The 26,659-nt window shown below is 36.8% G+C and overlaps 1 protein-coding gene across 2 annotated transcripts in view; it reads right to left on the bottom strand.

Moving 5' to 3' along the window:
• The window catches only part of LOC127561991 (gamma-aminobutyric acid receptor subunit rho-2), a 53,352-nt gene that overhangs the window by 3,218 nt on the left and 23,475 nt on the right, over positions 1-26,659 (bottom strand). Inside the window, exons 2-8 of one of the 2 annotated variants that reach the window (XM_051997386.1) lie at positions 22,627-22,694; positions 18,867-19,090; positions 16,664-16,746; positions 16,323-16,463; positions 10,053-10,205; positions 9,024-9,220; positions 4,964-5,484 (exon numbers count right to left, since the gene is read on the bottom strand). In XM_051997386.1, coding sequence (XP_051853346.1) covers positions 5,320-5,484; positions 9,024-9,220; positions 10,053-10,205; positions 16,323-16,463; positions 16,664-16,746; positions 18,867-19,090; positions 22,627-22,694 — 1,031 coding nt within the window. In that variant the 3' untranslated portion in view covers positions 4,964-5,319. Of the gene's footprint in view, positions 1-4,963; positions 5,485-9,023; positions 9,221-10,052; positions 10,206-16,322; positions 16,464-16,663; positions 16,747-18,866; positions 19,091-22,626; positions 22,695-26,659 lie in introns of those variants that run through there. The other variant, XM_051997387.1, reaches the window with a different exon arrangement.

The raw sequence follows: 26,659 nt of genomic DNA on the forward strand, positions 1-26,659 counted from the left end.
AAATTCTCAAGATTTTATTGTAATTTCAATTTGTAATCTGAAATACCTCATAAAAATGAAAAAGGTTTTTCCCTCTCAAGTTTTAAGTTAGAAGCGAGGAATTGCTTTTTAAAAAATCCTGAAAATAAAAATGACATGTTTCTACATCAGCTTATTAACACATCCAGTTTATTGACTCCTTAAGATATTAGCTAAGGTTTAGATGAATGATCAATTTTTAAAGTTTAGTTCTTTCAAATCTGAGTATAAATCCATAGTAATATGTGGAGCCAAAGTGTCACATATCCATTAAAGCACAGAAGAGTGAGTGAGTATGCCTGTAGTTTTACAAAATACACAAAACTGGCCTTTATACATTAATTCAATGTATTTAAGGATTTCTAGTTTCATTCCAAAATAATATGGGGTCATAGGTTTAGAACTGGAATGGGCCTTAGGGATCTATCCCTTCACTTGAAAAATAAGAAAACTAGTATCAGAGAAAGAAAAATGCTTACTCATAAGAGCAAATGAATGGAAGAGCCAAGATCTGGATCCAGACCTCATAGGATCACAGGATCACAGGATCTAAAATTGGCAGAGCCCTTAGCTACCACCTAATCTAACAGTTCTCAAATGTTTTGATCTTAGAATTCCTTTAACTTCTTAATAGTTATTGATGACTCCAAAGAACTCTTTCTTATATGGGTTATAGCTATCAATATTTGCCATGTTAGAAATGAAAACTGATAAAATTTTAAAATATTTATTACTCTACTATAAAATAATAACAAAATTATGTCATGATAAATAACATGTTTTTATGAAAAATAACAATACTTTTCAACACAACAAAATTTTGTGATAGCATTTTATATATTTTTGTAAACTTTTTAATATTTGACTTGATAGAAGACAGTTGGATTTTCATATGTTTCTGCATGCAATCTGTTATGAGAGATTGTTTTAGTTGATACTACTTCAAAAAGAAAATGTAGCTTCATAAAAATATGTAGTTGGAAAAGGGAGGAGTATCTTAATAGACTAATAACATCCTGGTATTATGAAAATAATTTGGACCTCATAGATCCCTGAAAAAAGTCTTGGGGAATCATAAGACTCTGTGCATGACACTTTGAGAAACTCTTAAATTCCCTCATTTTACAGAAAAAACTGTGCCCCAGAGAAAAAGTGACTTACTTATGGCCCCTCAGCTAATAATTCACAGAGCTAAGTTTTAAAGCTCAAATCTCTCAACTTCCAAAGCAGTACTTTCTAATCCTCTGGTTTCTGTGCTTCTATTTCTGCTCTATCCCATAGAGAAGGAGGAGGAGGGAAAGAAGCAAACATTAGGATTGATAGTTATGATTTGTTTATAAATAACAGTTAAAAGCAAAAAAAAAGAAAACAAAATGTGTTCTGTTCTTGAGTTCCAGTAATTGTGATAGCTTTGAGTATTTAATGAAGTTTATTTATATTACTTTCTCCTATATTTCTTGAAGCTACAAATTAACATGTCCATAAATCAGAAATTTACTTATTAGGAAGCCATATTCAGACCAGTAGAAGAAAATATCCCTTTTATCCTAAAGGGTCATATTTAGAAAGCACTACTGTAATATAGAAACTTTATGATTTCGCCTGAGATTATATACACTGATCAAGATGCATCTATTAAGCACCTACTATGTGCAAAGCCCTAAGCTAAATGCTGGGAATAAAAAAAAGATTTTTTAAAAAGGGCTAATTCCTGCAAGAAGCTTACTTCTATCAGGGCTAACCATATGTACACAGTTAAATAGGGAAGGGAACAAACATTTATTGAGCACCTTTCATGTGTTAGACATTGTACTAAGAGTTTTACAAATATTTTATCCTCAAAATAGATCTGGCAGTTAGGTGCTATTATTACCTCCATTTTATGATTGAGGAAACTGAAACAGACAAAACATAAATGGCTAGCCCAATGGTTAGTAAATAACTAAAACTGGATTTTAACTGAGATCTTCCCAATTCTAAGCTCAGCACTCTATTGTCCCACTTAGGTGCCCCTAAGTATTAAATATATGCATAAAATTAGACAGTCAACTGCATCAATCATCAATTTCATCACTTCAAATAATTACTTTAATCAGGTGAAAATACCTTTATTGAATCAATGAATCAAAGCCATTGAACTGAATGCCAAAAATCTTTAATCAATTTGGAAGGAATGAAAGCTACTGGATGAAATAAAATGACACTACATTAGAGGAATGTTGGGATTAGCTAAGAAGATTCAGTCATACCCATAGGATATTGGATAAAATAAAGAAGCTAGTTTGGAATTCAGGGCATAGAGTGGTAGACCTACCCAGTGGTAGAAACAGTTCCCATCATGTCCCTGAAAGGGAAGAGTTTGAGTAGGGAGGGAGAGGAGAAGGTGAAGAACGTCTGTCTCCTCCTACCACTCTCCCCAATCAGAGAAAGATCTGGTACTCTCTTAAAAAGTCAGGAAAATTTGAATTTATTATGAAGATCCTAGCAGTGTCCCCAAAATAGTAGTGCCTGGTGGTAGAGGGCACTGAGGACATTTTAAACATGTAAGGAAAAGCAGCTTCAGTATACTACAAGGAACCCAGAAAAAAGCTTTCCCATACCTTAGAGGAACTTCATGTGGACTCCATAAAAAAAGAAAAGAATTTCCAGCCAATAGAAGCCATGCTATCTCTTAGTCAAAATTTCAAATGAACGTTCTGTAAGCTTGAGCTCACTTTTCCCTAGACTCTGTATGCACTTGTAGGAGAATATGAACCAAACTTTGGGCAGGAAATGTTTTGAACCAACTATTATTAATAGGTTGCCTTAATAAATGCCTATTTCTAAAAGCCAGTTAGGTCTGGCTGTCCAATTGATATCCACTGATAATAAGATAATAATCCAAGATATTAAGAAGCATAGCAGTGGGGGCTTATGAGTTGTACTACTAGAAAATATTCACACCCCCTCAGGGTTACCTCTAGTGCCATTGGGAGGTCAAGTAACTAGCCAAGCTCTGGGGACCTAAACAGGCAGTGTAAATAGGGGTTTATGATAACAACTCAGAGCCTGGACTACTTAACAAAAAGGATCCCTAGGGAGGGGGGATTAGGAAGTGGGAGGATCAGAATCAGAATTCCTGTAGGAAATAATACTTTATCTGAATTTAGAAAGAAACTAAGGATTTTTCAAATAATAAGAGATACATAGACATAGAAGATGGAATGTGACCTACAAAGAAGAACCAGAATACCAGTTTGACTGGAGTATAGATGAATATAGAAAATTAATATGTAATAAGCCTAATCTAGAGCCAGACTGTAAAGACTAAAGAGAGCGTATATATCATCTTAGAGGCAATTTAGAGCTTCATCAAAAAGGGACTGACGCAATCAGATCTTCACTTTGCAAATAGCAATATAGCAGTTCTGTAGAAGGCAGATTGAAGGAGACCAGAGACAGGGACCAATGAGGAGTCTTTTGCAATAGTATATAAGAGGTGATGAGGGTCTGAACTAGGAGACAGAGGGAGGATGACAGTGTGAATATGATGAGGTCTAGATTTAGGGTTGTCAGGGAACCAAATGATGAGATTAGATTCAGGGAACCAAAATGAGATTAGGATTCCTGATGGTCAGGGAATTAAATCATGAGTCTACTAGCAGGTTCAGGGTTCAGGGAACCAAATGAAGAGGTTTGGCTCCCCTACACCCACCTTGGGGTTCAGTGCATGGGTAGGGAGTTTGGGGAAACTCCCTTCTGGCTGTATAGAGGTCCTTCATAAAGGAATTTACAAACCCGAAAAAACTAGACAGCTAAAAAGAGGTTTATTATTGGCATTAGGAAGTCAGCCTATGCATGAATAGAAAAGCTGAATTCCTAAGTGGCAAAGTCCTGGCAGGGAAATAAAGTTTCTAGTAGAGGGTCTCATTAGGGAAATAGGTGAGAGAGACAGAGGGTAGCGCTGGAAGAGAATATCATCCCAGCTGGCAGAGTCTTGCTATGCCAGGAAGAAATAGAGTTTCCTTGGCATTTTAGCTCCTCTGCAAAGAGAGGGTTTAAGATTGGCTTTTTTATAAGCCTTGGCTACAAGCTGGGGGTTGCTCTTGATTCATACAGCTTGAGCTGAATTGAATAGAAGATCTTCAATTGAATAGGACTGGAATTCTTTAGCTCAGGACTTAACCAGCTCCACCTAGATAAACCACTTTATCTGATTCCCTGGGATGGTCTCTCACTGAGGCAGGGTTGAAGGAGAATCTCTAATTCAAGTACTTTACCTCATGGCTCATTCCCAAAGTCAGAGAGAGAAAGAGAAAGAGTTTGGGGGGCTCCCCTCGTCAAATGGAGAGAAAGGAATACAAGATACAAGATGGAGGTTACATTGACAAGATTTGGCAATTGATTGGGTATGAATCAGAGACCTTGGTCCTATCAACAGAACCTAAGAGTTCAAAATTCTTTGAATAAAAGAAATAGATGTGATGGAACATAAAAAGAATTATCTGAAGAGACAAAGGTCATGTCTCTGATTCTTTATTGAGCAGAACTTTGCTTTTGCTCTTATTGTTGTTATTGTTGTTCATCATGTCTGACTTAACAGAGTTATAGTGTCAGAGGCCAGATTTGAACTTAAAGGAAGATGAATCTTCCTGATTCTAAGCCCAGCATTCGATTTGCTGGACCAGCTAGCTGTCCCTTACTATCCAATATCTTATCCATATTGTGAATGCTTACTTAAATAGAAAAACAATAGCTTCAAGTGTCCAAATTGTCCTTTGTCTTTTCTTTGTTATCAGGAAGATGAGGTAATCATTTCAAATAATTTAAATGTAATTTAATTCTATTTCCATGATTATTTGGTATATGCACCCAATGTTTTTCATGTAAAATGATAATAACAATCTGTTCATTTTTACTTAATTTGAAATTGCATTTTATTAAAGTAAACAGCATGTGATGGCTATAATTTTTCAGATCCTCTGCGAAGACGAAAATTAGCTTTATATATTTACGGTTGTCTCTATTGTCTTTCTTTGACGATATACTATATTTATGCCTCGTTCAATTGTTCTTTCAGTCTTGTCTTGTTCAATTGAATTTCTTGTTCAATTTTTTCAGTCATGTCTGACTTTTCCCAGCCCCATTTAGGATTTTCTTGGCAAAGACACTGGAATGAGTTGCCATTTTCTTCTCTAGCTAATTTCACAGATGCCAATACTGAGGCAAACAGGGTTAAGTGACTTGCCCAGGGTCTAGACATTTTAAAAGCATTTTATTATTGCTTTTTCTTTCTTTTTTTTTTAAACTAATCATTTTCCCTTACCCTCCCTTCCACTTCCCTATGTGGACCCCTTCCTTGTATCTGTAGAGAAGGCTCAAAACTAAGAAAGACCTTGCTGGTATACATACACATGGACTCGAGAGAGACAATGACCTTGCTCCCTGGGCTTTGCTTTGTTCCAAGATCTTTCCCCCGATATTCATCTACAGGAGAGAACAAAAGAATTTTAGAATCAAGAAACAAGGAAACCTTGGATTCCTTGGAAGTTTGCTGAAAGACTTCTATTAAAATGGATGCTTGAGAATAGTTTTGGCTTTGGAAATTAAGAAATGTGTTACAGAGATTTTCTGACATTAAGTTAGAAAGGGGTATCTGAAAAAAAAAAAAAACAATTCTCCATGATCAGGAAATAAAGCTTAAAAGTAAATGCAAATCTGAAAGCATTAGCTAGCTAGGGCTGCTCAGTATTCCCAAAAGCTTGGCACCTAAAGGCAAAGACTCTTCTGGAAATTCCTAATCAAGGTTCTGAGAAATAGATAAATACTTACTTCTAGGGGAAAATACTAGCTAGATTTCCCCCCATCCCTCTCAAATCCAATGGCTTCTATGTATTAGGGTTTCTGCCTTTTCTAAAAGAACTGCATCAAGAAAAAAACCTCTGGGTTTTAAAAAAAGGATGGGCAGAGACCATTCTTCTTGTGATTTAGTTGAGGTCTCCAGCAGGAGACAGAAAGAAGCTCCATACCCTCAAGTCCCGGAGAGTTGTACATGGCAAAATCCAGCAGCAACTGATGCCGAGTGGAAGCATCCATGTAAACCCAGCCGGGAGCAATTCCTTTCTGAGACTAATTATCTGGCAGAGACTGAACTCATGTGAGACTAGGGGCAAACAGGATTGCTTGGGAGCAGTACAATTACATTAGTAGAAAATATCAGCAGTACCACAGGCACAAGTTCCCCTTCTGAGTAAATACCATGTCACTTAGATTCCCTATGGGTGTATGTCCCTCCACATACATGGACTTGCATTCCTTACATGTGCATTTCTCCATATGTGTACTCTTATAATACATATTCCCTAGCTATGTGTCCCTCTGTGCATATATATGTCTATTATTTCCCTCGATGGTACATTTATTTGTGGGGCAGTGTGCCCCAAATTTGTAGGGAAATATTTTGTTGCTACTTTTCTTATTATGCCATTTCAATAAATAACTTTTCAATCAATTAACAATTTCCTCTGATTGACTGGTAAAAATAAATACATTGCTGAGGGCTTATGAGTAATGGTTTGGATTATTGGGTGGATTCAGACCTACACAGTACTTTGTACTGGGGTAGCTATATAGGTTTATAAAAGTCAAATGATATAGAGAGTATGTCTTTCCCTAAACATTTTCAAGAAATCATCAAGAAACATAATTTAGATGTTCAAAGGTATTCCTTTGGCCTAAGTTACCTCAGTAGTAAAATAAGAGGGCTGGCAAACACTGAGAAATCCCTCTTGACCCCAAAGAAGAGATGAGGAAACACCTTGCATCTTTCAATAAGTAGAGTACTATGGACGCAGAATGCTATATACACTGTCAGATGCAGTCACTGTGTTGGTTTTGGTTAACAATTTTTCTTTGTTGTAAGGAAAAAAAGTCATTTGACAGATGTGAGTGGGAGAGGTTTCTTTCTAGAAATAACTGAGATGTAAAAAATAACAGGTATAAATAAGATATTTTTTAGAAGAACTAGATTGGGGTCCTTGAACCTTTCACTTTTGATCCTATAATCTTATGACTAACCTTATATTTGACCATTTCAGTTTATTATTGCATATGTGTCTATGAGGGGATAACCCCTCTCAATAAGTCTCTCTCTACCAGGCTTATTTTCTTCCCCATGTATTCTCAGATGCTATCTCTTACAGTAACATCATTTTAACATCAGTGAAGACAGCAGAACCAAATGCTCCCAGGATCCTGGGAAATGCAGCAGATTAAAGACTAAAAAAAAAAATTAGCATTTGCTACAGGAATACTCAAAAAATGATCACAGAGTATAAAACAGAAAGTTAAAAACATATTCAGATGTTGAAGTAAAATTACTATGGATAAGGCTTGTCTCTCTTTTTTATCCTCTCAAATTATCTAGCACAGTCACAAAAAATATATAAAACATTCAAGAGACAATTGTAAAAATAGAGCATCATGGAAAAAATGGACTGCCTCAATTGTTTTTAGAATTCACCTATGTAAATAAAAATCATTTCCTTATTTTCAAGAATGACTTGCATAATAATTATATTCATAAATATGGGTTTCTCCTCTAGGGGGTTTTAAACTATGGTAAGTTAGTTGGTAGCAATGAATATTGTCTGGCTAGTTTAACTGCATAATAAAGTAGTGTGGGTCTTAGCACTGGATCTGATATCAGAGAATACAGGTTTGAATATTGGCTCTTTGACATAATATGTATATCACACTTTGGGCAAGTCACTTAATTTCTCTGGGCCTCAGTTTCCTCATCTGTAAAAGGGTCAATCTACACGACCTTTTGTAGCTCTCAATCCTATAATTTATGATTTCTTTGGGTTTCAATTTCCTTGTTCATAAAATGAGAGGATCATACTAGATAATCTCTAAGGTTATTTCCTGCTCTAATTATCCTATGAGTCTATGAATATTACTAGCCTAATTTGTTTTATTTTAATAAAACAAGTATCTTACAATTATTTTCCAAGCAAAAAGTTTTGTGGCTCTCTTAGATGATCCCTCAGATGGCATCTGTCTTTTCTCCAGAGTTTCTACACTTACCATTGGGACAAAAGACCCTCAGAAGGGCACCTGAATTTCTCTTTGGGCCACATTATTCTAAATCAAAGAGACTTTCACATTGTATGATTCTTTCATTGGGGGAAGATAAGCAGGGTTGGATTAACTCTTAAAATGCTTCTCGTGGTGGCTCTTTTAGCTGGGACCTTTTCATCTCTCTTCTTCCCATTCTCTCCCCAGCTATAATTTTTTTCTTTCTTTCTTTCTTTCTTTCTTTCTTTCTTTCTTTCTTTCTTTCTTTCTTTCTTTCTTTCTTTCTTTCTTTCTTTCTTTCTTTCTTTCTTTCTTTCTTCTTTCTTTCTTTCTTTCTTTCTTTCTTTCTTTCTTTTTGCTGAGGCAATTGGGGTTAAGTGACTTGCCCAGGGTCACACGGCTAGGAAGTGTTAAGAGTCTGAGATCACATTTGAACTCAGATCCTCCTGACTTCTAGGCTGGTGTTTTATCCACTGTGCAACCTAGTTGCCCCCTCCCTCTCCCACTATGCTTTTAGCTCATAGTTGCAGATTTTGCCTTCTCATCCTAGGGATTTTCTACAAGCACTTGGGATCTTCCCATCCTAAAACATCTCTCTATTTTACCAGCGCTCTGGTCTCATTTGTGAGTTCCTTTCATGGTCTCTATTTTAGGGATGAGCCCTCATTGGCCATGCTTTAGTTCCATCTCAGCTGTGATTGTCTGGATTTTATCACCAACACCTCATCTGATTACCTTCTCTACCTTGCCTTAACCTTTCTGAGATCCCTTTTATGTGTCATTTTACCCCTTTAGAAACTAAGCCCCCTGAGGGCAGGAACTTTCTTTTTGCTATTATATTTGTATCCCCAGTACATAATGCTATGCCTGATACAAAATAAACAAGGAATAAATTCTTGCTACTTTTCTGTTCTTGGACAAACTAAACAGAAGAAATTTTTTCTCACCTTGTCTCGAAGCTTCCTCTCCTTCCTCTCCTGCACAGTGGTCAGGTAGTTCACTGCTGCATATTCCAACACGGAGAGGAACACAAATACAAAGCTGACCCACAGGTAGATGTCCACAGCCTTGATGTAGGAGACTCGAGGCATGGAGGCGTTAACTCCAGTGATGATTGTAGACATGGTGAGGACAGTTGTACTACCTGGAAAGACCCATAAAGTTAGTTCAGACATTGAATTCATAAAGTTTTTTTTTTAAGTGTCTTAATCTCTTTACCCTCTTGGCAGAAGTGGAGGACAAAAGGTGTGCAATATTGGTAATACCATCCTATAACTGATGAATTGATTGATTTGACTACTTTTTGTCCTTCTTAAATCTTTTTCTTATTACAAAAAATGGAACTTTGGGTAGGAGAAGAAAGAAATGGAATGGAATGGAAATAAAAGCAATAAAAAGAATCAATAAAATAAGATTAAAAATTAAAATTTGGCTTAAATGTTATTTTGCTTACATAACTACTAATATGATTCATGATTCACAAGTACACCTTCTTGTTCTCTATAAAGTTTGGGGAAATTTCACCATATGCTCTCCTCACTATCTCCCCCTACCAGAGTCCTCAGGATCTAACCTTCAACAACAGGACCATTTTCGTGGCAAATATATTTCACCTCCCCAAGGTAACAATAGTTTGCCTCACATTTGCTAGAAATGTTCCAGGAAGATCCTGTTCCAGAATGTAGAGTTAGACTTGAAAAGCTTTTAATATTGCATTTGAATATTCTCTTTCTGTCTCATTGATTTCAGTCATCTGGTATCTGATAGTCCCTTGAAGGATATGTACATAACTAAGGGGATGGCAGGTACAACACCTTAAACTTTTTTCTCTCATTTATTTTCCTCATCAGAGTCATAACTCAGTTTGTACAAGTTTGGCAAAAACTGCATAAAATGCCTCTGAGGAGGAGTTTACATAGTTTTTCATAAGTGGTTAATTCACAACATTACTCTGAACTTGTTAAAATATCTTTTACCCAGTGAAACTCTGGCAGGCACAGCTCTATGATCAATCCAGAAGGATACCCAGGATAGCATGACCATCAGAGTAGCAGGGAAATAGGTTTGAAGCAAGAAGAAGAAGATGTGGCGACGCAAAGTGAAGTTAATGTACAGTCGATTGTACCACCCTGTTAACCAGAAGAAATAATGTATTGAGGTATAAGTTGAGGCAAAAAAAATCTAGTCATCTTTCCTATCATATCCTGTCACTTTCTCTCACTTTCAACAGATTTCTTAAAATATATATTCATATGCTTCATGAATGAATGAAGCATACATATATATTTTTTAATTCTATTGAAAATTATATCTATAGTGGAAATATATATCTAATAGATTTTCAATTCTAGACTTCAATATAGATATAGACATAAATATTGACATCAGTTAGGATTTCAGAGATTGATAAGCTATAGAAATTATTTGCTTAATACAGATTTAAATCAATTAAATCACATAGATATATAGGTATTTCAAAGAAGTCAAAACAATTCTTAATATGAACTCATAACTGATTTTCATAAATCTATTAACTCAATCTATATTATCTAACTCTATATAATACCAACAAGTGATATGCTAAATTGGAGAGATGTCAGGTTAGTTTAAGAAAGAAAACAATGCTACATGCTCACAATCACAAACCATTGGGATGTTAATCTCTACTGTCCAGTGCAACTAGCTTAGATAGAGTCAAAAAATCTGGATTCTGATACTTGATTCATTCACAAAGTGATTAAGAGCCAAACTCTTAATCTATGTGTAAATTGCAGAAGGGTAGGGGGAGTTGATAGAAGTAACAATTATGGCTTTATCCTAGTTCTATCACCAACTCATAATCTGACACTCAGAAAAAACCTTCTCTAAAAAAAATGAAGAAATAACAAATGTCACCAAACATCAATGAATCTCAGAGATGGAAGGTACTTCAAAGGTTACTTTATACCTGAACAAGAATCAATCTTCAATATTTCCATTGAACAGTCATCCTGCCCCAAGTGGACAATTCGCCACTAAAAGAGAATCCATAACCTCCTGTGTTTCCTTATATTTAGCTGAATTTTTTTTCCTCTGAAACTTTCACTTGCTGCTCCAACTTTTTCCTCTCTAGAGTAAAAAAGAACACTTGCTCTGGGAGATAGAAGAGATGCCCTGGGCCTAAAGGATTTATAAAATTAGAAGGTTGCCATTCTGGAGAACAATTTGGAACTATGTCCAAAAGGCAAGCAAACTGTACATATCCTTTGCTCCAGCAATACCACTACTAGGTTTGTATCTCAAAGAGATCATAAAAAAGGAAAAAAAAAGACTTATGTGTACAAAAGTATTTGTGGCAGCTCTTTTTGTGGTAACAAAAAATTAGAAATTGAGGGAATGCCCATCAATTGAGGAATGACTGAACAAGCTGAAAAGTAGTAATGGAATACTATTGTGCCCTAGGAGAATCTTTTGATAACAGTACTGGGCTGGTCATTTAAGGGCTCATGAGATAAAGTATGGTCCCTCAAATAGCTTAAGGAAGAAATCTATATACCAATTAAGAAACAATTAAAGACTTATTAATTAAGAGAAACTACATGATATTGAGAATAGAAAGTCAGCGTTAGAGCCAGGAAGATTCACGTTCCTGTCTGGTTGTATGACCCTGGGCAAAACAACCTTTCAGAATTCTAGGCGGCGTTGTAAAATGAGAAGTTGCAGAGAAAGTACCAACCTGCACTGGTAGAGGGAGTTTGCTCACTTTAGAATCATTTATGATAATTTATCTAGCACTTACTATATGTTAAGCACTGTGCTAAGCACTTTATAATTATTTCATTTAATCCTCACAACAACCCTACAAGATAGATGCTATTATTTTTCCCTTTTTACAGATGAAGAAATTAAGGCACACAGAGGTTAAGTGATTAGTATCTGAGGCTGGATTTAACTTAGACTTCAAACTGTATCTACTGCCTGTAATGTAATTGCCTCATTATATCTATAATAAAATACTTTAAACATTCATTACATAATATTTATAATGAAATCACAAGTCTAGCCCTTGCCCATTAAGCATTATAGACAATAAATGCTTTAAGAGAAGGGAGATGTGAATCTTCTGAAGCAGATGGGGAAAGCTTCATGAAAGAAAGGGACTTGAGCTGAAGAAGTAAAGAGTAAAAGCAGAATATTACATAACTAAGGCAAAGTTAGGAGCTAGGAATATGTCTGGTGCATTCAGGGGGAAATGATTAGAATGTAAGATTCCTTTGGAAAAGTAGCAAGTCTACTGTGGAGACAAACTGAAAGCAGAATTATAACTAAGAATTCCAACACCTGAAACAAATTCAGTTGGAGGATGAAATATATCTAGCATATTTTCTTATGACTTTCTCCAAGTTCCAGCAGTGCAAGACTGTCAATGAGGCAGTTCTTTTCCCCACCTAATATTACTGGGAGGGGAAGCCAGTGAAATGCTTGAAAAAGCAAGAACATATAAGTAAAGGAAATAAACTTTCCTCCTAGATGTCAGTGCCTGAAGTAAAGTCTCAACGATGGTGCTCCAGTTATATTTTTAATTGCATGCTACAGTATTCTTTCAAACATAGGAAGTGATTTTAATGAGGGGAAGTTAGTATGGCAGCAGCTAGGAGCACAGTGGATAGTGTGCCAGACCTAGAATCAGGAAGACTTGCATTCAAATCCAGCTAGGCAAGTCTTATCCCTGTTTGCTTCAGTTCCTCATCTGTAAAATGAACTGGAGAAGGAAAATCTAGCCAGTATTTTTGCCAAGAAAACCCCAAAAAGGAGTCACTAAGAGTCCAATCTGATTGTAAACTTATACAACAAAAAAGAATGGAGGTTAATATGAGATTATACACCAGCAACTAAGTGAACAAGGTATATTCTAGGGAACATTTATCCTTCATCCTTTATTCCATAAAATCAGTTCATCCTAATTATTCCCCCTTTTTCCCATTCATCCAGAATAGGTAGCACTGAAATAAATTGGATTCAGTGACTTCTGTTCCTTTATGGCTGTGGGTTTCTGTGATTCTATGAAATCTCACTAAACCTTGGATTTACATGGGACCTTTTCTTGGAGAAAGGGAGTGTTCCCTTTATGAACTATCCTGATCCTCTTGTCTTAGTGCTAACATGCCAGAAATGATAGTTGCCTTAGAAACATGGGTATCAAATCCAGAGACTTTAAAAATAAGTTTCAAGTGTTCCAAAAAAGGCCATCGAGATAACAACTACTGGGCTACCACTGTGATGGCAGGCTCATCTGGGTGGTACAGAGTAACTTATTTAAAAAGAAAAACAAACCAAGCACACTGCATTTGAGACCACTGAAAACCCTCAAAGAAAGGTTACCGAAATAGAGAAGATAAAAACCCCCAACAATTTTATAGTGGGGGATTTCAAAAGTGTACTGTTATGAATAGATGGGGAAAGTGTATCATAGACCAGAGTGAAAGTGCTACAGAGAGACATTGAAGATGAGCCATCTTTACATAAGATTAAACTGGGAGATCATGATGGGAGACAAGAAGAGAAACTGTTCCTTGCTCCTTATCCCCAAGTCAGCTTTTAACCATTGCATCTAACTATAGCTGCCTTCAATCTATTAATTCTCAGAGGGCTAGATGGCCACTTTGGGAGGGACGGGGTAGACAGGAATCCTGTATGGGAGCAGTTTAGATTAGATGGCCTTTGCAGTCCTTTTAACTTTGATATTTTAGAATTCTATTTAAAAAAAAGAGATTAAAGAGAAAAAGTGAAAAGGGAATTTTGGAACAATTAATTGCATTCTTCTCCAAAGTAGAAGTATGGATTCAGTGATTAAAAAAAAAAAAAAAAGACCCAGAGTACCTGGGATAAAGTGACAGATTTTGTTTCATTAATGGTAGTTCTGTTCTCTGAGGTCCTCACATATCTTCAGTGTCCAGCAATATTCAGTGAATTGTAGTCTAATTAGAAATGTCATGGGACTATAGATTCAGACTTGGAACAGACTTCAGAGGATGTTTATTCCCACCTGCTTCCACTCCTCATTTTACAGATGAGGAAACAGTCTCAGAAAGAGGACATTCTCAAGATGCTATAGCAGAAAGTGAGAAAGCAGGAATTTGAACCCATGCTCTCTGGCTCCAAATGCAGGGGTCTTTCTACTACACCACACTTTCACTGGGGATTATGTTTACACAGCTTTTGCCTATTTTATTTTATTTTATTTTTATTTATAAATATTTTAACTTTCTCTGGAACCAATATTTTCATTCAAAACTAGAATATGCTGGAAGAGCTAGCTCAGATCAGCTTGTGATACCCAATTGCTAAATTTTCTTTTTTTCTTTAGAGGCAATCAACATTACGTGATTTGCCCAGGATCACATAACAAGTAAATGTCTGAAACTACATTTGAATTACATTTGACTCCATGACCAGTGCTCTATCTATTTGTACCAAACTGACCTTAATTGTTAAAATTTCAATGTGAGCATTTGTATCTTACTAATGCTATAAATCAGGAATTGATTTGTTGTTTTGTGGATTGTCTACATGGAAAAGTGCTGGAGAAAGTGTTACTAATATAGGTTAAACTTAAAAGTGTGTTATTTGCACTTTTTCTCCCTATGACAGTTGTTAAACATTTACCAGCACATACTTACTAAAAGTTTAATAATTATGCTAACTTTTAAATACCATTTTATGTTATTTATTATTAACATCAATTTATTCATTAAATTAGTTAACCTCAATGTTATTTATTATTACATCAATAATTTATTAATAATTAATTTATTGCTATTTAACATCACCTTATTTAAGCCTCATAACAACTCAGTGCAATAGGAAATACAAATATTTTTATCTCCATTTTGTTGATAAAAAGAGACTAAGTTACATAAAATAGGAGAGGGATACTAAGTAAAACAATGGGTATAGCATTTGGCTTGGAGTCAGGAAAAACTGACTTCAGGTATGACCTCAGACACTTACTAGCTGTGGAATCCTATAAAATGGATATAATATTCTATTTATAGAATACCTAAGAGGATGGTGTCATTGGATTGAAGAGTGGGTGGTGGGGAGTAAAATGAAAGAAGAATGGAAATGTAGGAAGGGACTAGGTTATGAAAAGCTCTGAATGCCAAACAGCATTTTGTATTTGCTCCTGGAGGCAAAAAGTAGCCACTGGAGTTTAGTGTGTGTGTATGTATTTATTGGGGAGGAGGGTGGTAAGTGACATAATTAGACCTGTATTTTAGGGTAACTACTTTGGGGGCTAAATGAAGGTTAGAGTGGAATGGAAAAAGACTTGAGGCAGACATACCTACCACTAGGCTATTGCCTAGCTTCTTTTTAAAAAAAATTGTTTATTAATTTTTGACATTTATAAGATTATGATTTCCATTTTTTCCTACTCTCCTCCTCAAGAAGCAATCAATCTGATATAGATTATATAACAATCATATTAAACATATTTCCACATTAGTCATGTTGTGAAAAAAAAAGAATTAGAACAAAAGGGCAAAAACATGATAAAGAAAAAGCAATTAAAAAAAAAACAGTCTGTTTTAATCTGCATTCAAACTTCTTTTTCTTTCTCTGGATATTTGTCCAGCTTCCTAACCTGTGAGTTGTATTCCATATGGGGATCTCTTAACTGCATGTGGGAGTCATGAAATTATGATTTATCATCAGTAAATGTTTGATTTTTGTGTCTATTTTATATATCTATATACCTGAGATCACATAAAAATTTTTCAGGAGAAAAGAGGTCTCAAGTGGAAGAAGTTTAAGAAATCCTACAGGATTATTATAATAACCAAGACATGAGGAGATGAGAGTCTGCACTAGAGTAGACTGAAAGGGAGGAACTTTAGCTCTATTTCAATTCTCCTCATTTTATAGATGAAAAAACTGAATCACAGGTAAATTTAGTGACTGGCCCAGGGTCACTTGGAAAGGTAATAAGTGGCAGAGTCTGGCTTCTTACTGAGGTTCTTTTCCTCTAGGTCTAGCTTTCATTCCTCCTAACAAACTTTATTTGTGCTCTCAGGCCTGGAAGGGCTGACTAAGCTTAGTCTGGTGATAGTGAATACCACAATCAAGGAAGAGCTAACAATAAGATTTTAGGACATCTCAGTCATCCCAAACTGCAGAAATATCACCTCCATGTTGCTTTGCAGAGGTAAACTAGGCAATCATTTCTTTTTCTTATGGCCTTCTAGGCAGGGACAAAGATATTATACCTGTACTGCTGTAGAAAGCCAGTCTGGATGTTGTGTGAAACTTGTGAATCAGAAACTGTGACAGAGAAATCTTCTCATCTGTTTTCAGAGATTCATCCCCATTTTTCCAGTACAACATCAGATCTTCATCTGTGTATGCATCTTAGAGAGAGAGCAGACAAGAAAAGGAATTTGTTTTTATATCAGAATTACACAAGACACAAAACATAGCCCAATCTTGAACTAAAAAGTGCTTCTTACTGACAGGTGACACTAAACTGATAGTGGCGAAAAAGTTTCAAAAGGCACTGAAGTCATAAGGTGAAGGAAGGCCTGTAATACAAGATAAGGGGACCACTTACAGCTTTCTAACTCCAAAGAACATGTCTGTGAGTCCAAAGGAAAGTGACTGAAGTCCATGTTGCACATTGCAGTGACTGTAATCCTGGAGAATTAAAAAAAAAAAAAGGTATTTTTAAAAAAAGAGAATTGGGATTTTGTTTTGTTTTGTTTTTTAACTTTTATCCTGGAAAAAAATAAGGAGGATTGGGGTGGGGGGAGAGAAAAGCCATTTCTTTCTTACTTTCTTAAAAGGTTTCAAAACCCAGTATATATATTACAGCGATTTGCAGACCTAAGAATATTAAAACCACATACACAAACCTATTAATGAAATAATTAGCCATGGTCTGTGGGTCTTTACCACTAACTTAACATGTAATTTGGAATAAGTGCTTTACTCATGCACATTCCTTATTCTCCCAGAATCACAAAATTTAAAAATGAAATAAGATCTCAAAGGCCGTGCCATACACAAAACACTTTGTATTTTAGGAAAGTTTCCTAAATCTCCTAATTTCCACTACATCATACATTCTGTGTATATTATAGAGGTCTTCTTATTGAAGACTTCTAAGAAGAGGGAATCCACCATTTTTTCAAAGGAGCCCATTCTACTTTTCACCTGGTTTAATTCTTAAGAAGGGGACAGCTGGGTGGTACAGTGGATAGAATACCAGGTCTTCTGAATTCAAATCTGGCCTCAGACACTTAACTAGCTGTGTGACATGGGACAAGTCACTTAACCCTGTTCACCTCATTTCCTCATCTGTGAAGTGAGCTGAAGAAGGAAAAATCACTCTAATATCTTTTTCAATAAAGTGCAAAATTGGGTCACACAGAGTTATACATAACTAATAAAAAATTGTTAAGAAGTTTTTAGTTGTATTAAATTTAAATTTGCCCCTTTGCATTTTCTACTCAGCAATTAAACAGAGTAAATCTAATCCTTCCTCCACACAAGAGGCCTTCAAATGCTTACCAGCTATGCAATGCCTCCTTAGTCTTCTCATCCTCCTGCTAAACCTTCCCAGGTCCTTCACTTGATCCTCATAAGACATGGATTTAACACTTTTCATCCTCTTATTTCTGCTTAGTCACAGAATGAAAATTAGGATCTATGTTGAGCCCATGATTTCAAAGCTAAGCATTAGGCAGTTTAGCTATTAAGTGACCTGCTTAGGGTCACAAAGCTAATAAGTCTCAGACTTAGGCTCTGAACCCAGATCTTTCCCAGTCCATTACTACTTAGCTAGCACACTATCCACTACGCAATCCTACTTCTCCCTAAATAGAAGGCTAAAGAAAAGCTACACCATGCACCTGCAGGGATAGTTTGCCTCGGGATCTGCCTGGTGCTCCCAGAATTCTCTGAATACCTGCTACGTTTAACCTGTGAAAAGTGCCAGTTGTTCACAACAATGGTCTCTCCAACTTGGCACTCTGACTCCAAAAATGGCACCAAAGGGAGGAGAAGATAGACTTGTTCTCCATAACTGCAATTTCAAAAGAATGGAGATAGGCTATCATAGTTTACTCTGCTATTTATTTTCCTCAACATTCCTTATTTCCTGATTCCTTTTCCCCTTAAACATAAAAAGGCCAATAGTTAACTAGAGATAAGCAAAAATTTAAGTCACGACAAAGAGCCAAAACTCTGTCTGAATGTTAGGAAATTTGCCCATTCTAAGCTATTGTAATTATCATATTTTTTTCTTTTGAAATAAACTCCATAAAATAGAGAAAGGGACCACATAGACTTGAGGGCCTCTATATTGTCCCTGTGCTAAAAAAATGAGCTAAGTGTTATAACAACGTGTGTGGCTAATTAAATATTCAGAGAGAAAGGGGTAAGGAGGAGAAAGTAATAACTGAAGAAAAGGCAATATCCCAAACCCATTCCTCCTTCCCTCCTCCAGTCTACCCCTTATCTAGCAGAAAGATGGGAGAAGATAGAAATAGTCAAGTATACATTATGGACTTTAATAACTTTGCACAGATTGATTCAACTCTCCTTGAACAAGTTCATTTCTCTAGTCTGCATCTCTCTGGCTTCTCCAGAAACCCCTTTGGCTCGCATGACTTTTCTCTGAAATCTGGCCAGTTCTCTAACCACGAGATGTTGCTGATCACCTCAGCAGGACTGTAATAGCTTGAAGGCCACAGCACCTACGCAGATCTCCAGATGGTACTTGTGGGAAAAACACACTTGGATGGGTGCCTTACCTCATGCTGTAAAGAACATGACCATCTGGGAATACCCTGAGCATGATGTTATCAGTTGTAGTGTCATGAGTGAATGACCTTTTGGAATGAACAAAGAAGACATCAGGGACCCAAATTTTCTTCACGAGCCTCCCATCAAATGTCATGCTCTTGTTAGTGGTACTGGGAAATGAGAGGCGTTCATCCTTCCAATAATGCCTCAGGTAGAGAGTCATTGTAAAATCCTGCAGGAAAAAGAAAGAAAGGACACTAGGTAATATCTTCAATCCAAGTAAACAAGCATTTATTTAAGTGCCTCCTCTGCCAAGAACTGTGCTAAATGCTGTGAATACAGACAGAAATGCAACAGATGCTGTCCTCAGAGACCTGGCATTCTACCGAAGAAATACAACATGTGTTTCAGAGGAATAAAACAAACAAAATAATACAAAGTAATTTCAAGAGATAGCACTACCAATTGTGGAATCTGAAAAGGCCTGTAGGAGTTCTGGGCTTTGAAGAAAAGTAAGGATTCACAAGGACTCATCTCAATGAATTTGACTTCAGACACTTACTAGCTCTGTGATCCTGGGCAAGTCACTTAACCCCCTTTGCCTCAGTTTCCTCATCTGCAAAATGAGCTAGAGAAGGAAATGGTACATTACTCCAGTTTCTTTGCCAAGAAAACTGCACAAGGTCACAGAATTTGACATGACTAAAATGACTCAACAACCACAATAAAATATTCAATATTGGTATTCTTGAACTTACAAATTACCCTTCAGTACCCTTGTATTTTAAGAACACCCTAAAAAGTATGACCCTAGAAGTATGACTTCTTGTTATATAGAACTCTGGCTTGCAACAACATGGGACAAGAGTGTTTCTTTCCATGGGACAGTTCCAAAGTCAAAGGTAAAAAAAAAAAAAAGGACTACTCCAGATCCAACAGGAAGAAACTGACAATGAGTGAAATCAACAAATTACTTGAAAAATATTTTTAAAAGGAAAAAATGTGCAGTTATAAACCAAAAGATTGTCTGACAATGCACACAATAGCGCTGACCTCATTTCCTCTTAGGAAGAATAGTCAGTTGCCTACTTAGTGTGATTTTGGCTGCTTTAAATAGAGATCCATACTCCTGCCCCCTAAATATCTCCTTACATTTTTTCTTGGTTGATGCCTGAAATGTTTGAGTAAATGTTTGAATAAACAAAAGCCCTTTATCACCCAGCCCTAACTTACCCTTTTGGCCTCATTACACGTAATTCCTGCTCTTGCACTCTAGAGTTTAGCGAAACTGGACTTTTGGGGTGTTCCTCATAAACAGTATTCAATCTCCTACCAAGCCTTTGCTCTGGCTGTGTCCCTTGCCTAGAATATACTTTTCTCCTCAAATGAACTTCTTAGAATCCCTAGTTTCCTTCAAGGTTCTATTTAAATGTCACCTGCCTTTCCTGACCTACTCTTCCCTAAGTCACTCACACTAATAAATGTTTTTCTCCCCAAATTATTTCATCTATATTTATATATTATATTATATCTATATATAGAAATATAATCTATATATTACATATTTTATATTTTATTATACCTATATCTATAGTCTATATCTATATCTATTTTGTATATTCCTATATATGTACAGGTTATAATTACCAGTTAAACTGTAAGCTATTCAAGGGCAGAAGATGCCTCTTTTTAAGTAAATTCAGTTCTTTTCACATCCCAACCCAAGTCATTTCTGATGTCATTGATCCCAGACCACCTTATATGTGAACCATACATCAGTTGTGGGCACTTCTATTCTAGAGGACTGGATCCAGTTTTGGGTTATTCCTAAAGGGCCAGAATATACCCCCATCTACACTGGCTGATACTAGATCTGTTAAACAAAGGTTCCAACCACCTGAATATATGTTTACCCCTGAGCTCCCAAAGTGACTGAAGATTGAAAAAAAGTCAGACCAGGCCCAGTTCCAACAAACTTTCCCCAGCTTGAGGTAAGAGACTAAACTGCAGGATTACAAATGGCCTGGTACTTTGAACTCTAGCTTCCTGAAGACCCTTAGGCCTGTCCCTTTTACAACTCTGCCAAACATGGGCTATGTTTTTTCCTGGATGGGGAGGGAGTTAATCAGCTAGCACCAGGCCATGCAAAAACCTCTACGCCATCACGGAATGGGAGAAGGACAACAATCAGAGCCTCCAACAGACAAAAAGCTCTGGATCTGCTTTGAATAAAAGCAAGAAGAGCTCAGGCTCATATTGGGCTTACAAAGAGTTTTCTTCCTTGCAATGCTGTGAGTTATCTGTGAAACTGATAATTGACACCCCACTTTATTTTCAATTGTTTATCAAAAATATCAAAAATCAAAAAATTGATTAAGAATTATATCAATCTAATCTCTGGAATCAATATTTATGGATCAAACTTAGACTTGATTGTATATCTCAGTGGTCAAGTTTGTTGTAAGAGTTTAACTTCTCTATACCTTAGGCTACAGCCTAACTAAAAAGACAATCTGTAAGTTTTTGCTCACCAAGGAAGGGGAAAGGGAAGGAAAAAGTAAAAATTAACCTGGTTGTAATATGTTTGCCCACCACAAGACTTTTCAGAGTATCATGAATCAATTCTGTTTTTCCTTATTGCCTTGGGTCCTGGAAATCCCTTCTCTGAATCAAGCTAAATGTAAGCTCAGCCTTCATCTTTATGGTCAAACCAATCATAGTCTCAGTTTAGTTTGCCTCACAGTACCTTATGAACTTTATGTAATCAACTGTGTTAAAGAGTTCTGCCTAGTAGAGGGGAGGGGGGTTGGCTATTAAGGAACCTTGGATACCTTTTACTGGAAATTGCTACTCTCGCTAATAAATTGTGCCTCAGTTTCTCTTTATTGCAAATTTTTATTGTGACATGTGTTGTTCAAGGAAATAGGAAGCATGGTACAATTGAAGGAGCCCTGACTCTGTAGTTAATCACACAACACAAGCATCTCTTAAGCACTTACAATGTGCCAGAAATGGGGCTGAATGCTTAAGATCCCCCCCCCCCCAAAAAAAGGCACAAGACAGACAGTCCCTGATCTTTAGAAACTAAGTCTAATGCAGAGAGATAACATGAAAATAATTGCATACAAACAAAACAGATACATGAAAAATTGGAGATAATCAATAGAGGACAGATGCTAGCATTAAGGAGGACCAGGAAAGGCTTCTTATAGAAAATGAAACCAGCTGGAATTTGAAAGAAGCCAGGGAAGCAAAAAGGCAAAGATGAAGAGGAAGAGCGTTTCAAGCTTGGGCGACAGCCAGTGAAAATGTTTACAACAAGCAAATGGAGGCACTCTGTAATGAAAAGCCCTGGGTTCGAATGTTTGTTTTGACATTCACTACCTGTGTGATTTTGAACAAGTCCCTTTTCATCTCTGGTTCTTAGTTTCCTATCCATAAAGTACAGAGTTTGAAGGAGATGATCTCTTGAATTCCTCATGATTCTATTTCCTATCCCTATTTTACAGATGAGGAAACTGAGGCTTACAGAGATTAAAAGACTTGGTCAATGGCAGAGTTGAAATTGGAAAGATTTCTGATTTCAAATTCAGGACTCTTTTCATTGTTTTGAATTTGTCACCTCTGAGTATCTATTTCCCTGCCCAGAAGCCCAATTTGGACAAATGGCAGCGCTCTCTCCAGGATCTCCAGTCCTTTCTAATCCTCAGTGGAGCATTAGCTTCTTCACTGACCATGCAAGACTAGCCTCATGTTATAGTTACATACCATATCCACCTCCGAGATACTGTCCAAGCTTTCCACCTGCACATCCACACCAACAGGAATTGCGGGGCCTGCAGAAAAACAAAACCAAACTATTTAAGGACTAATCATTTATAACCACGTACCACACTCACTGAGTGGCTTTCTCTACTAATGTTTCTGGTATTTCAGTGAATCTATATGCAATGGTTCTCAAACTTTTGTTTTCAGTATCTTTATCCTATTAAAAATTATTGAGGATCTCTCCAAAACATTTTTGTTTATCTGGATTATATTTATAGACATTTACCATATTGGAAATAAAAACTATTTTTGAATTTATAGATCCTCTAAAAGGGTTTCAGAGATCCCCAGGATTTTCTAGACCATACTTTGAGAACCACTGATCTATGTCCTATGTCATTTTTTTTTCATGTGAGGAAAAATCTAATTTGTGGTAAAAATCGGTTTGTAGTTAACAAACAATGGATATTCCAGATGGGCTTGGTTGCAGAGTACCTTTTGGAATTTCTTATTTTCATTTTGACCCTCTATAAATTCTGGCCCCATTTTCCCATAGTCCTTTTTCAGGAGCAGCCAAATTCTCCTTTCTCTCTACCTTCACCTACATTGTAGTGTACAAATGCCCACCTGGCATTCATAAATCAAATTTGGGAGCTCAGCAGAACCACACTTTGGTATCAACTACTGTTTATGTTATTTAGCATGGATACTTCACTGAACTTTAGCTAAATCCCCCACCCCCCCAGGGCCCTAGAGTTGATGGCTGATAATTGGGACCAATCTTGAAGCCAGTGGGATACCAATCTACAAACTGAATGATTTGTTTGATCTTAATCATGAAAATGACAGCAATGACATTATTAGACACAGATCGTGTATTTATTTTAACATGAGTCTTCGCCATCTGTTTGCAGGACTCAAAGCAGACCCTGGAGAGCTCAGTTACTGAGAACAGCTCATGGCAGACCTTAGCAGATAATGGATGAGTAGGTGACCGGAGGAAGTATATTTGGGGACAAGGCAAGGGTTGATCTGGAACTCTGTGAAGTACACATTGAGAACTCCACAAAAGTGCAAAGAGGCAGGAAGTAGGAAATGACCAAGCTAATTGAGGTTGGTACACAGGGAGTGGCTGATATCTAGGTTACAGCAGCAGATGTCATAGATGCTTCACTGTTTACTATGAAAACACAATATGATTGCTCCAATGTGGTACAGGGTGGAGTTACAGACCTTACTATAACTGGGAAGATGGTAAAATTCAGCTTGGACTTCTTGTCACTGTCAATAGAGAGCCTCTCCCTCAGCAGGAGCTGAAGTCTGAGCTTGTGCGACACCCAAAGCTATGAAATAGCAAGTCCTCATATCCTCAGAAAGATCAGTGGATTTGGACCTAGAGGACCTGGACTTAAATCCTGACACTGCAAACATTACCTTTAACCTCCATGTACCTCATTTTCCTTATTTGGAAAAGGAGAAGGGTGAACTAAGTGACTTTGACCATACCAGCTCAAATTCTATTAATTCTATGATCTTGTGATCAGCTAGATGGTGCAGTGGATAGAAAACCGGGCCCAGAGTTGGGACAACCTGAGTTCAAATTCAGTCTCAGACACTAGCAGAGTGACCCTCAGCAAGTCACTTAGCCCCAGTTGGGTCCCCCAAAAGAAAACTGCTGCTGCCCTGATTTTATTAAATTATTCCTCAAAGGTGCTGTTTTATGTATTTCCAATATCATGGCAGAAAGGGGAAGTAAGTGGTAAAGCTGCAGAAGGGAAGGAGAAAGGAATAAGCATTTATTAAGTGTCTACTATATTCTAGGCACTATGGTAAGTGTTTTACAAATATCCTGTTTAGAACAAGAAGGGATCTTTCTTTTGTTGTTTTTGTTGAGTTGTTTTCAGTCATGTCCAATTCTCCATAACCCTATATGGGGTTTTCTTGGCAAAGATATTAGAGTGATTTTCCATTTTTCTTCTTCAGCTCATTTGACAGATGAGGAAACTGAGGCAAACAGGGTCAAGTGACTTGCCCAGGTCTAATAATAGCTAATAAGTGCCTAAAGTCAGATTTAAACTCCTGACTCCAGGTCCAGAACTCTTTATCTACTGCACCACAAAATTACACAACTTGTCCAAGACTTTGCATCCAGGCTTTGGACTCCAAACCCAATGTTCTTTTCATCACACCATGCTTACAGTCATGTTCTTTAGGGACAAGGCACAGAGATGTACATAGTAACGAGACTATGCAAGTTGTGGTTCATGCTCTGTATGAAGCTTGTCCCCATTTATCTGCCCCTTTCCCTCCCTGACCAGATGTGCTACCTACTACTACTTCCCATATAACCAAGATAAAAGAATACATGTATGAACCTAGAGCAAGGACACTCTTCTTCACAAACCAAACAGAAACTCGCAAGACCATTTTAAGAATTAGAACTAGTCCAAGCCTCTCACATTACAGCTGAGGAAACTGAGATTGAAATAGACATACTCACACTAAATTTTTCTCTGTTGGCTCTGGGCATAAGGACTTGGTGTCCCTTCTTCTTCCCTTTCAAATAAACATTGTAATCCTGTAAAAGGATCCCTTCTAGATCAAAATCTATGATGTCATAAATTTTGATGGCGTTTCAATTGGGACTTAACAAATGGGCAATTAGGAAAAAAGGGTTTTGCAACTGTCAATGCTGAAAAGTTACCCATGCATATATCTTGTGAATAAAAAGCTATAATTTTTTTTTTAAAAAAAAGGAAAAAGAAAAAAAAAAAACAAATGGGCAATTATGGGGCAGCTAAGTGGCTCAGTGCATAGAGCACCAGCCCTGAAGTCAGGAGGACCCGAGTTCAAATCTGATTTCAGACACTTCCTGGCTGTGTGACCCTGGGCAAGTCACTTAACCCTAGTTGCCTCAGCAAAAAATTAAATAAATGGGCAATTAACAACGGGAAAACTCTGCATGAGATAAGATTTAATAGCGGGGGTATACTACCTGTCAATAAATGGGTCATTGACTTACCTTCATTTATATCAAGAACACAAAGAAGACAGGTCCCCTTATATAGGTTTTGGGAGAATACAGAGCAAAGAACAGAATAGAGTAAATGACATCATAGGATTCAATACAACATATTTGGTTACAAAACTGAAGTTCAGAGAACAACATGATTGGTTGGAAGTTTGGTAATGAGGGCTAGCAATGACCCTCCCCCATTTCTTCTTTCATGAGACTTAAGAAGTTCTCACTGTTTGAGTCTAAGTGAAAGATCGCTGACTTTGGGACACCAAACCAGACATTCTCGAAGGACAGATTGATAAAGATACCAGGTCTGAGTCCCTTTCTTTCACCCACATTTCTCAAGCTTAGCAAAATTCCTTGAGGCAAGAAGCAGGTTTTTAAACTTAACTTATAGCAGACCAATTGAACTCAGAACTAAATTCAGAGACAAAGAATCATGACTTAAGCTGTAAACAGGACAAAATCAATTAATTGTAAATAGAATCAATATGAAAATGATACAGCATCATTATTAATCTTCTCAATGGTATAAAAGAAAACACAAAGCCTCTATCCCTAAGGGCCTAAAAATCCAGCGATATGACAAAATACATATAGAGGGCAGAGCACAGGAGAACTATAATGAGAAAAATTAGAAATCAAGCATATAAAAGACTGCAACAAGCGCTCCCTTTAAATTATTCAAAGAACATGAAACTTAGTGTCCAAATCAAGGATGTTTGTTCAAATATTTGATCCGGAATAGCTAAGATGAAAAATCAAGGATTCAAGAGAAGCTTGGGTTTAAGGAATACATGTACCGTCACCTCTGGATTTATACCCAGCAAGCAGTTACAAAGACTGAATTTTAACTACAGGCTTAGGCTTCTTAAAGTCAAGAGAGTTTTAGGCTTGTCATGGAAATCCAACCAAATATTAAATGCAAAGTCAGAAATCCTTGATTATTCTTCCCATTCCACAGAGAATAAGGCAGAGCTCAGGAATGAGACACCAGAGAAAACAGTTAATTTG

The sequence above is a fragment of the Antechinus flavipes genome, chromosome 4 (assembly GCF_016432865.1).
Source record: "Antechinus flavipes isolate AdamAnt ecotype Samford, QLD, Australia chromosome 4, AdamAnt_v2, whole genome shotgun sequence".
In the NCBI taxonomy this organism is placed as follows: Eukaryota; Metazoa; Chordata; class Mammalia; order Dasyuromorphia; family Dasyuridae; genus Antechinus; species Antechinus flavipes.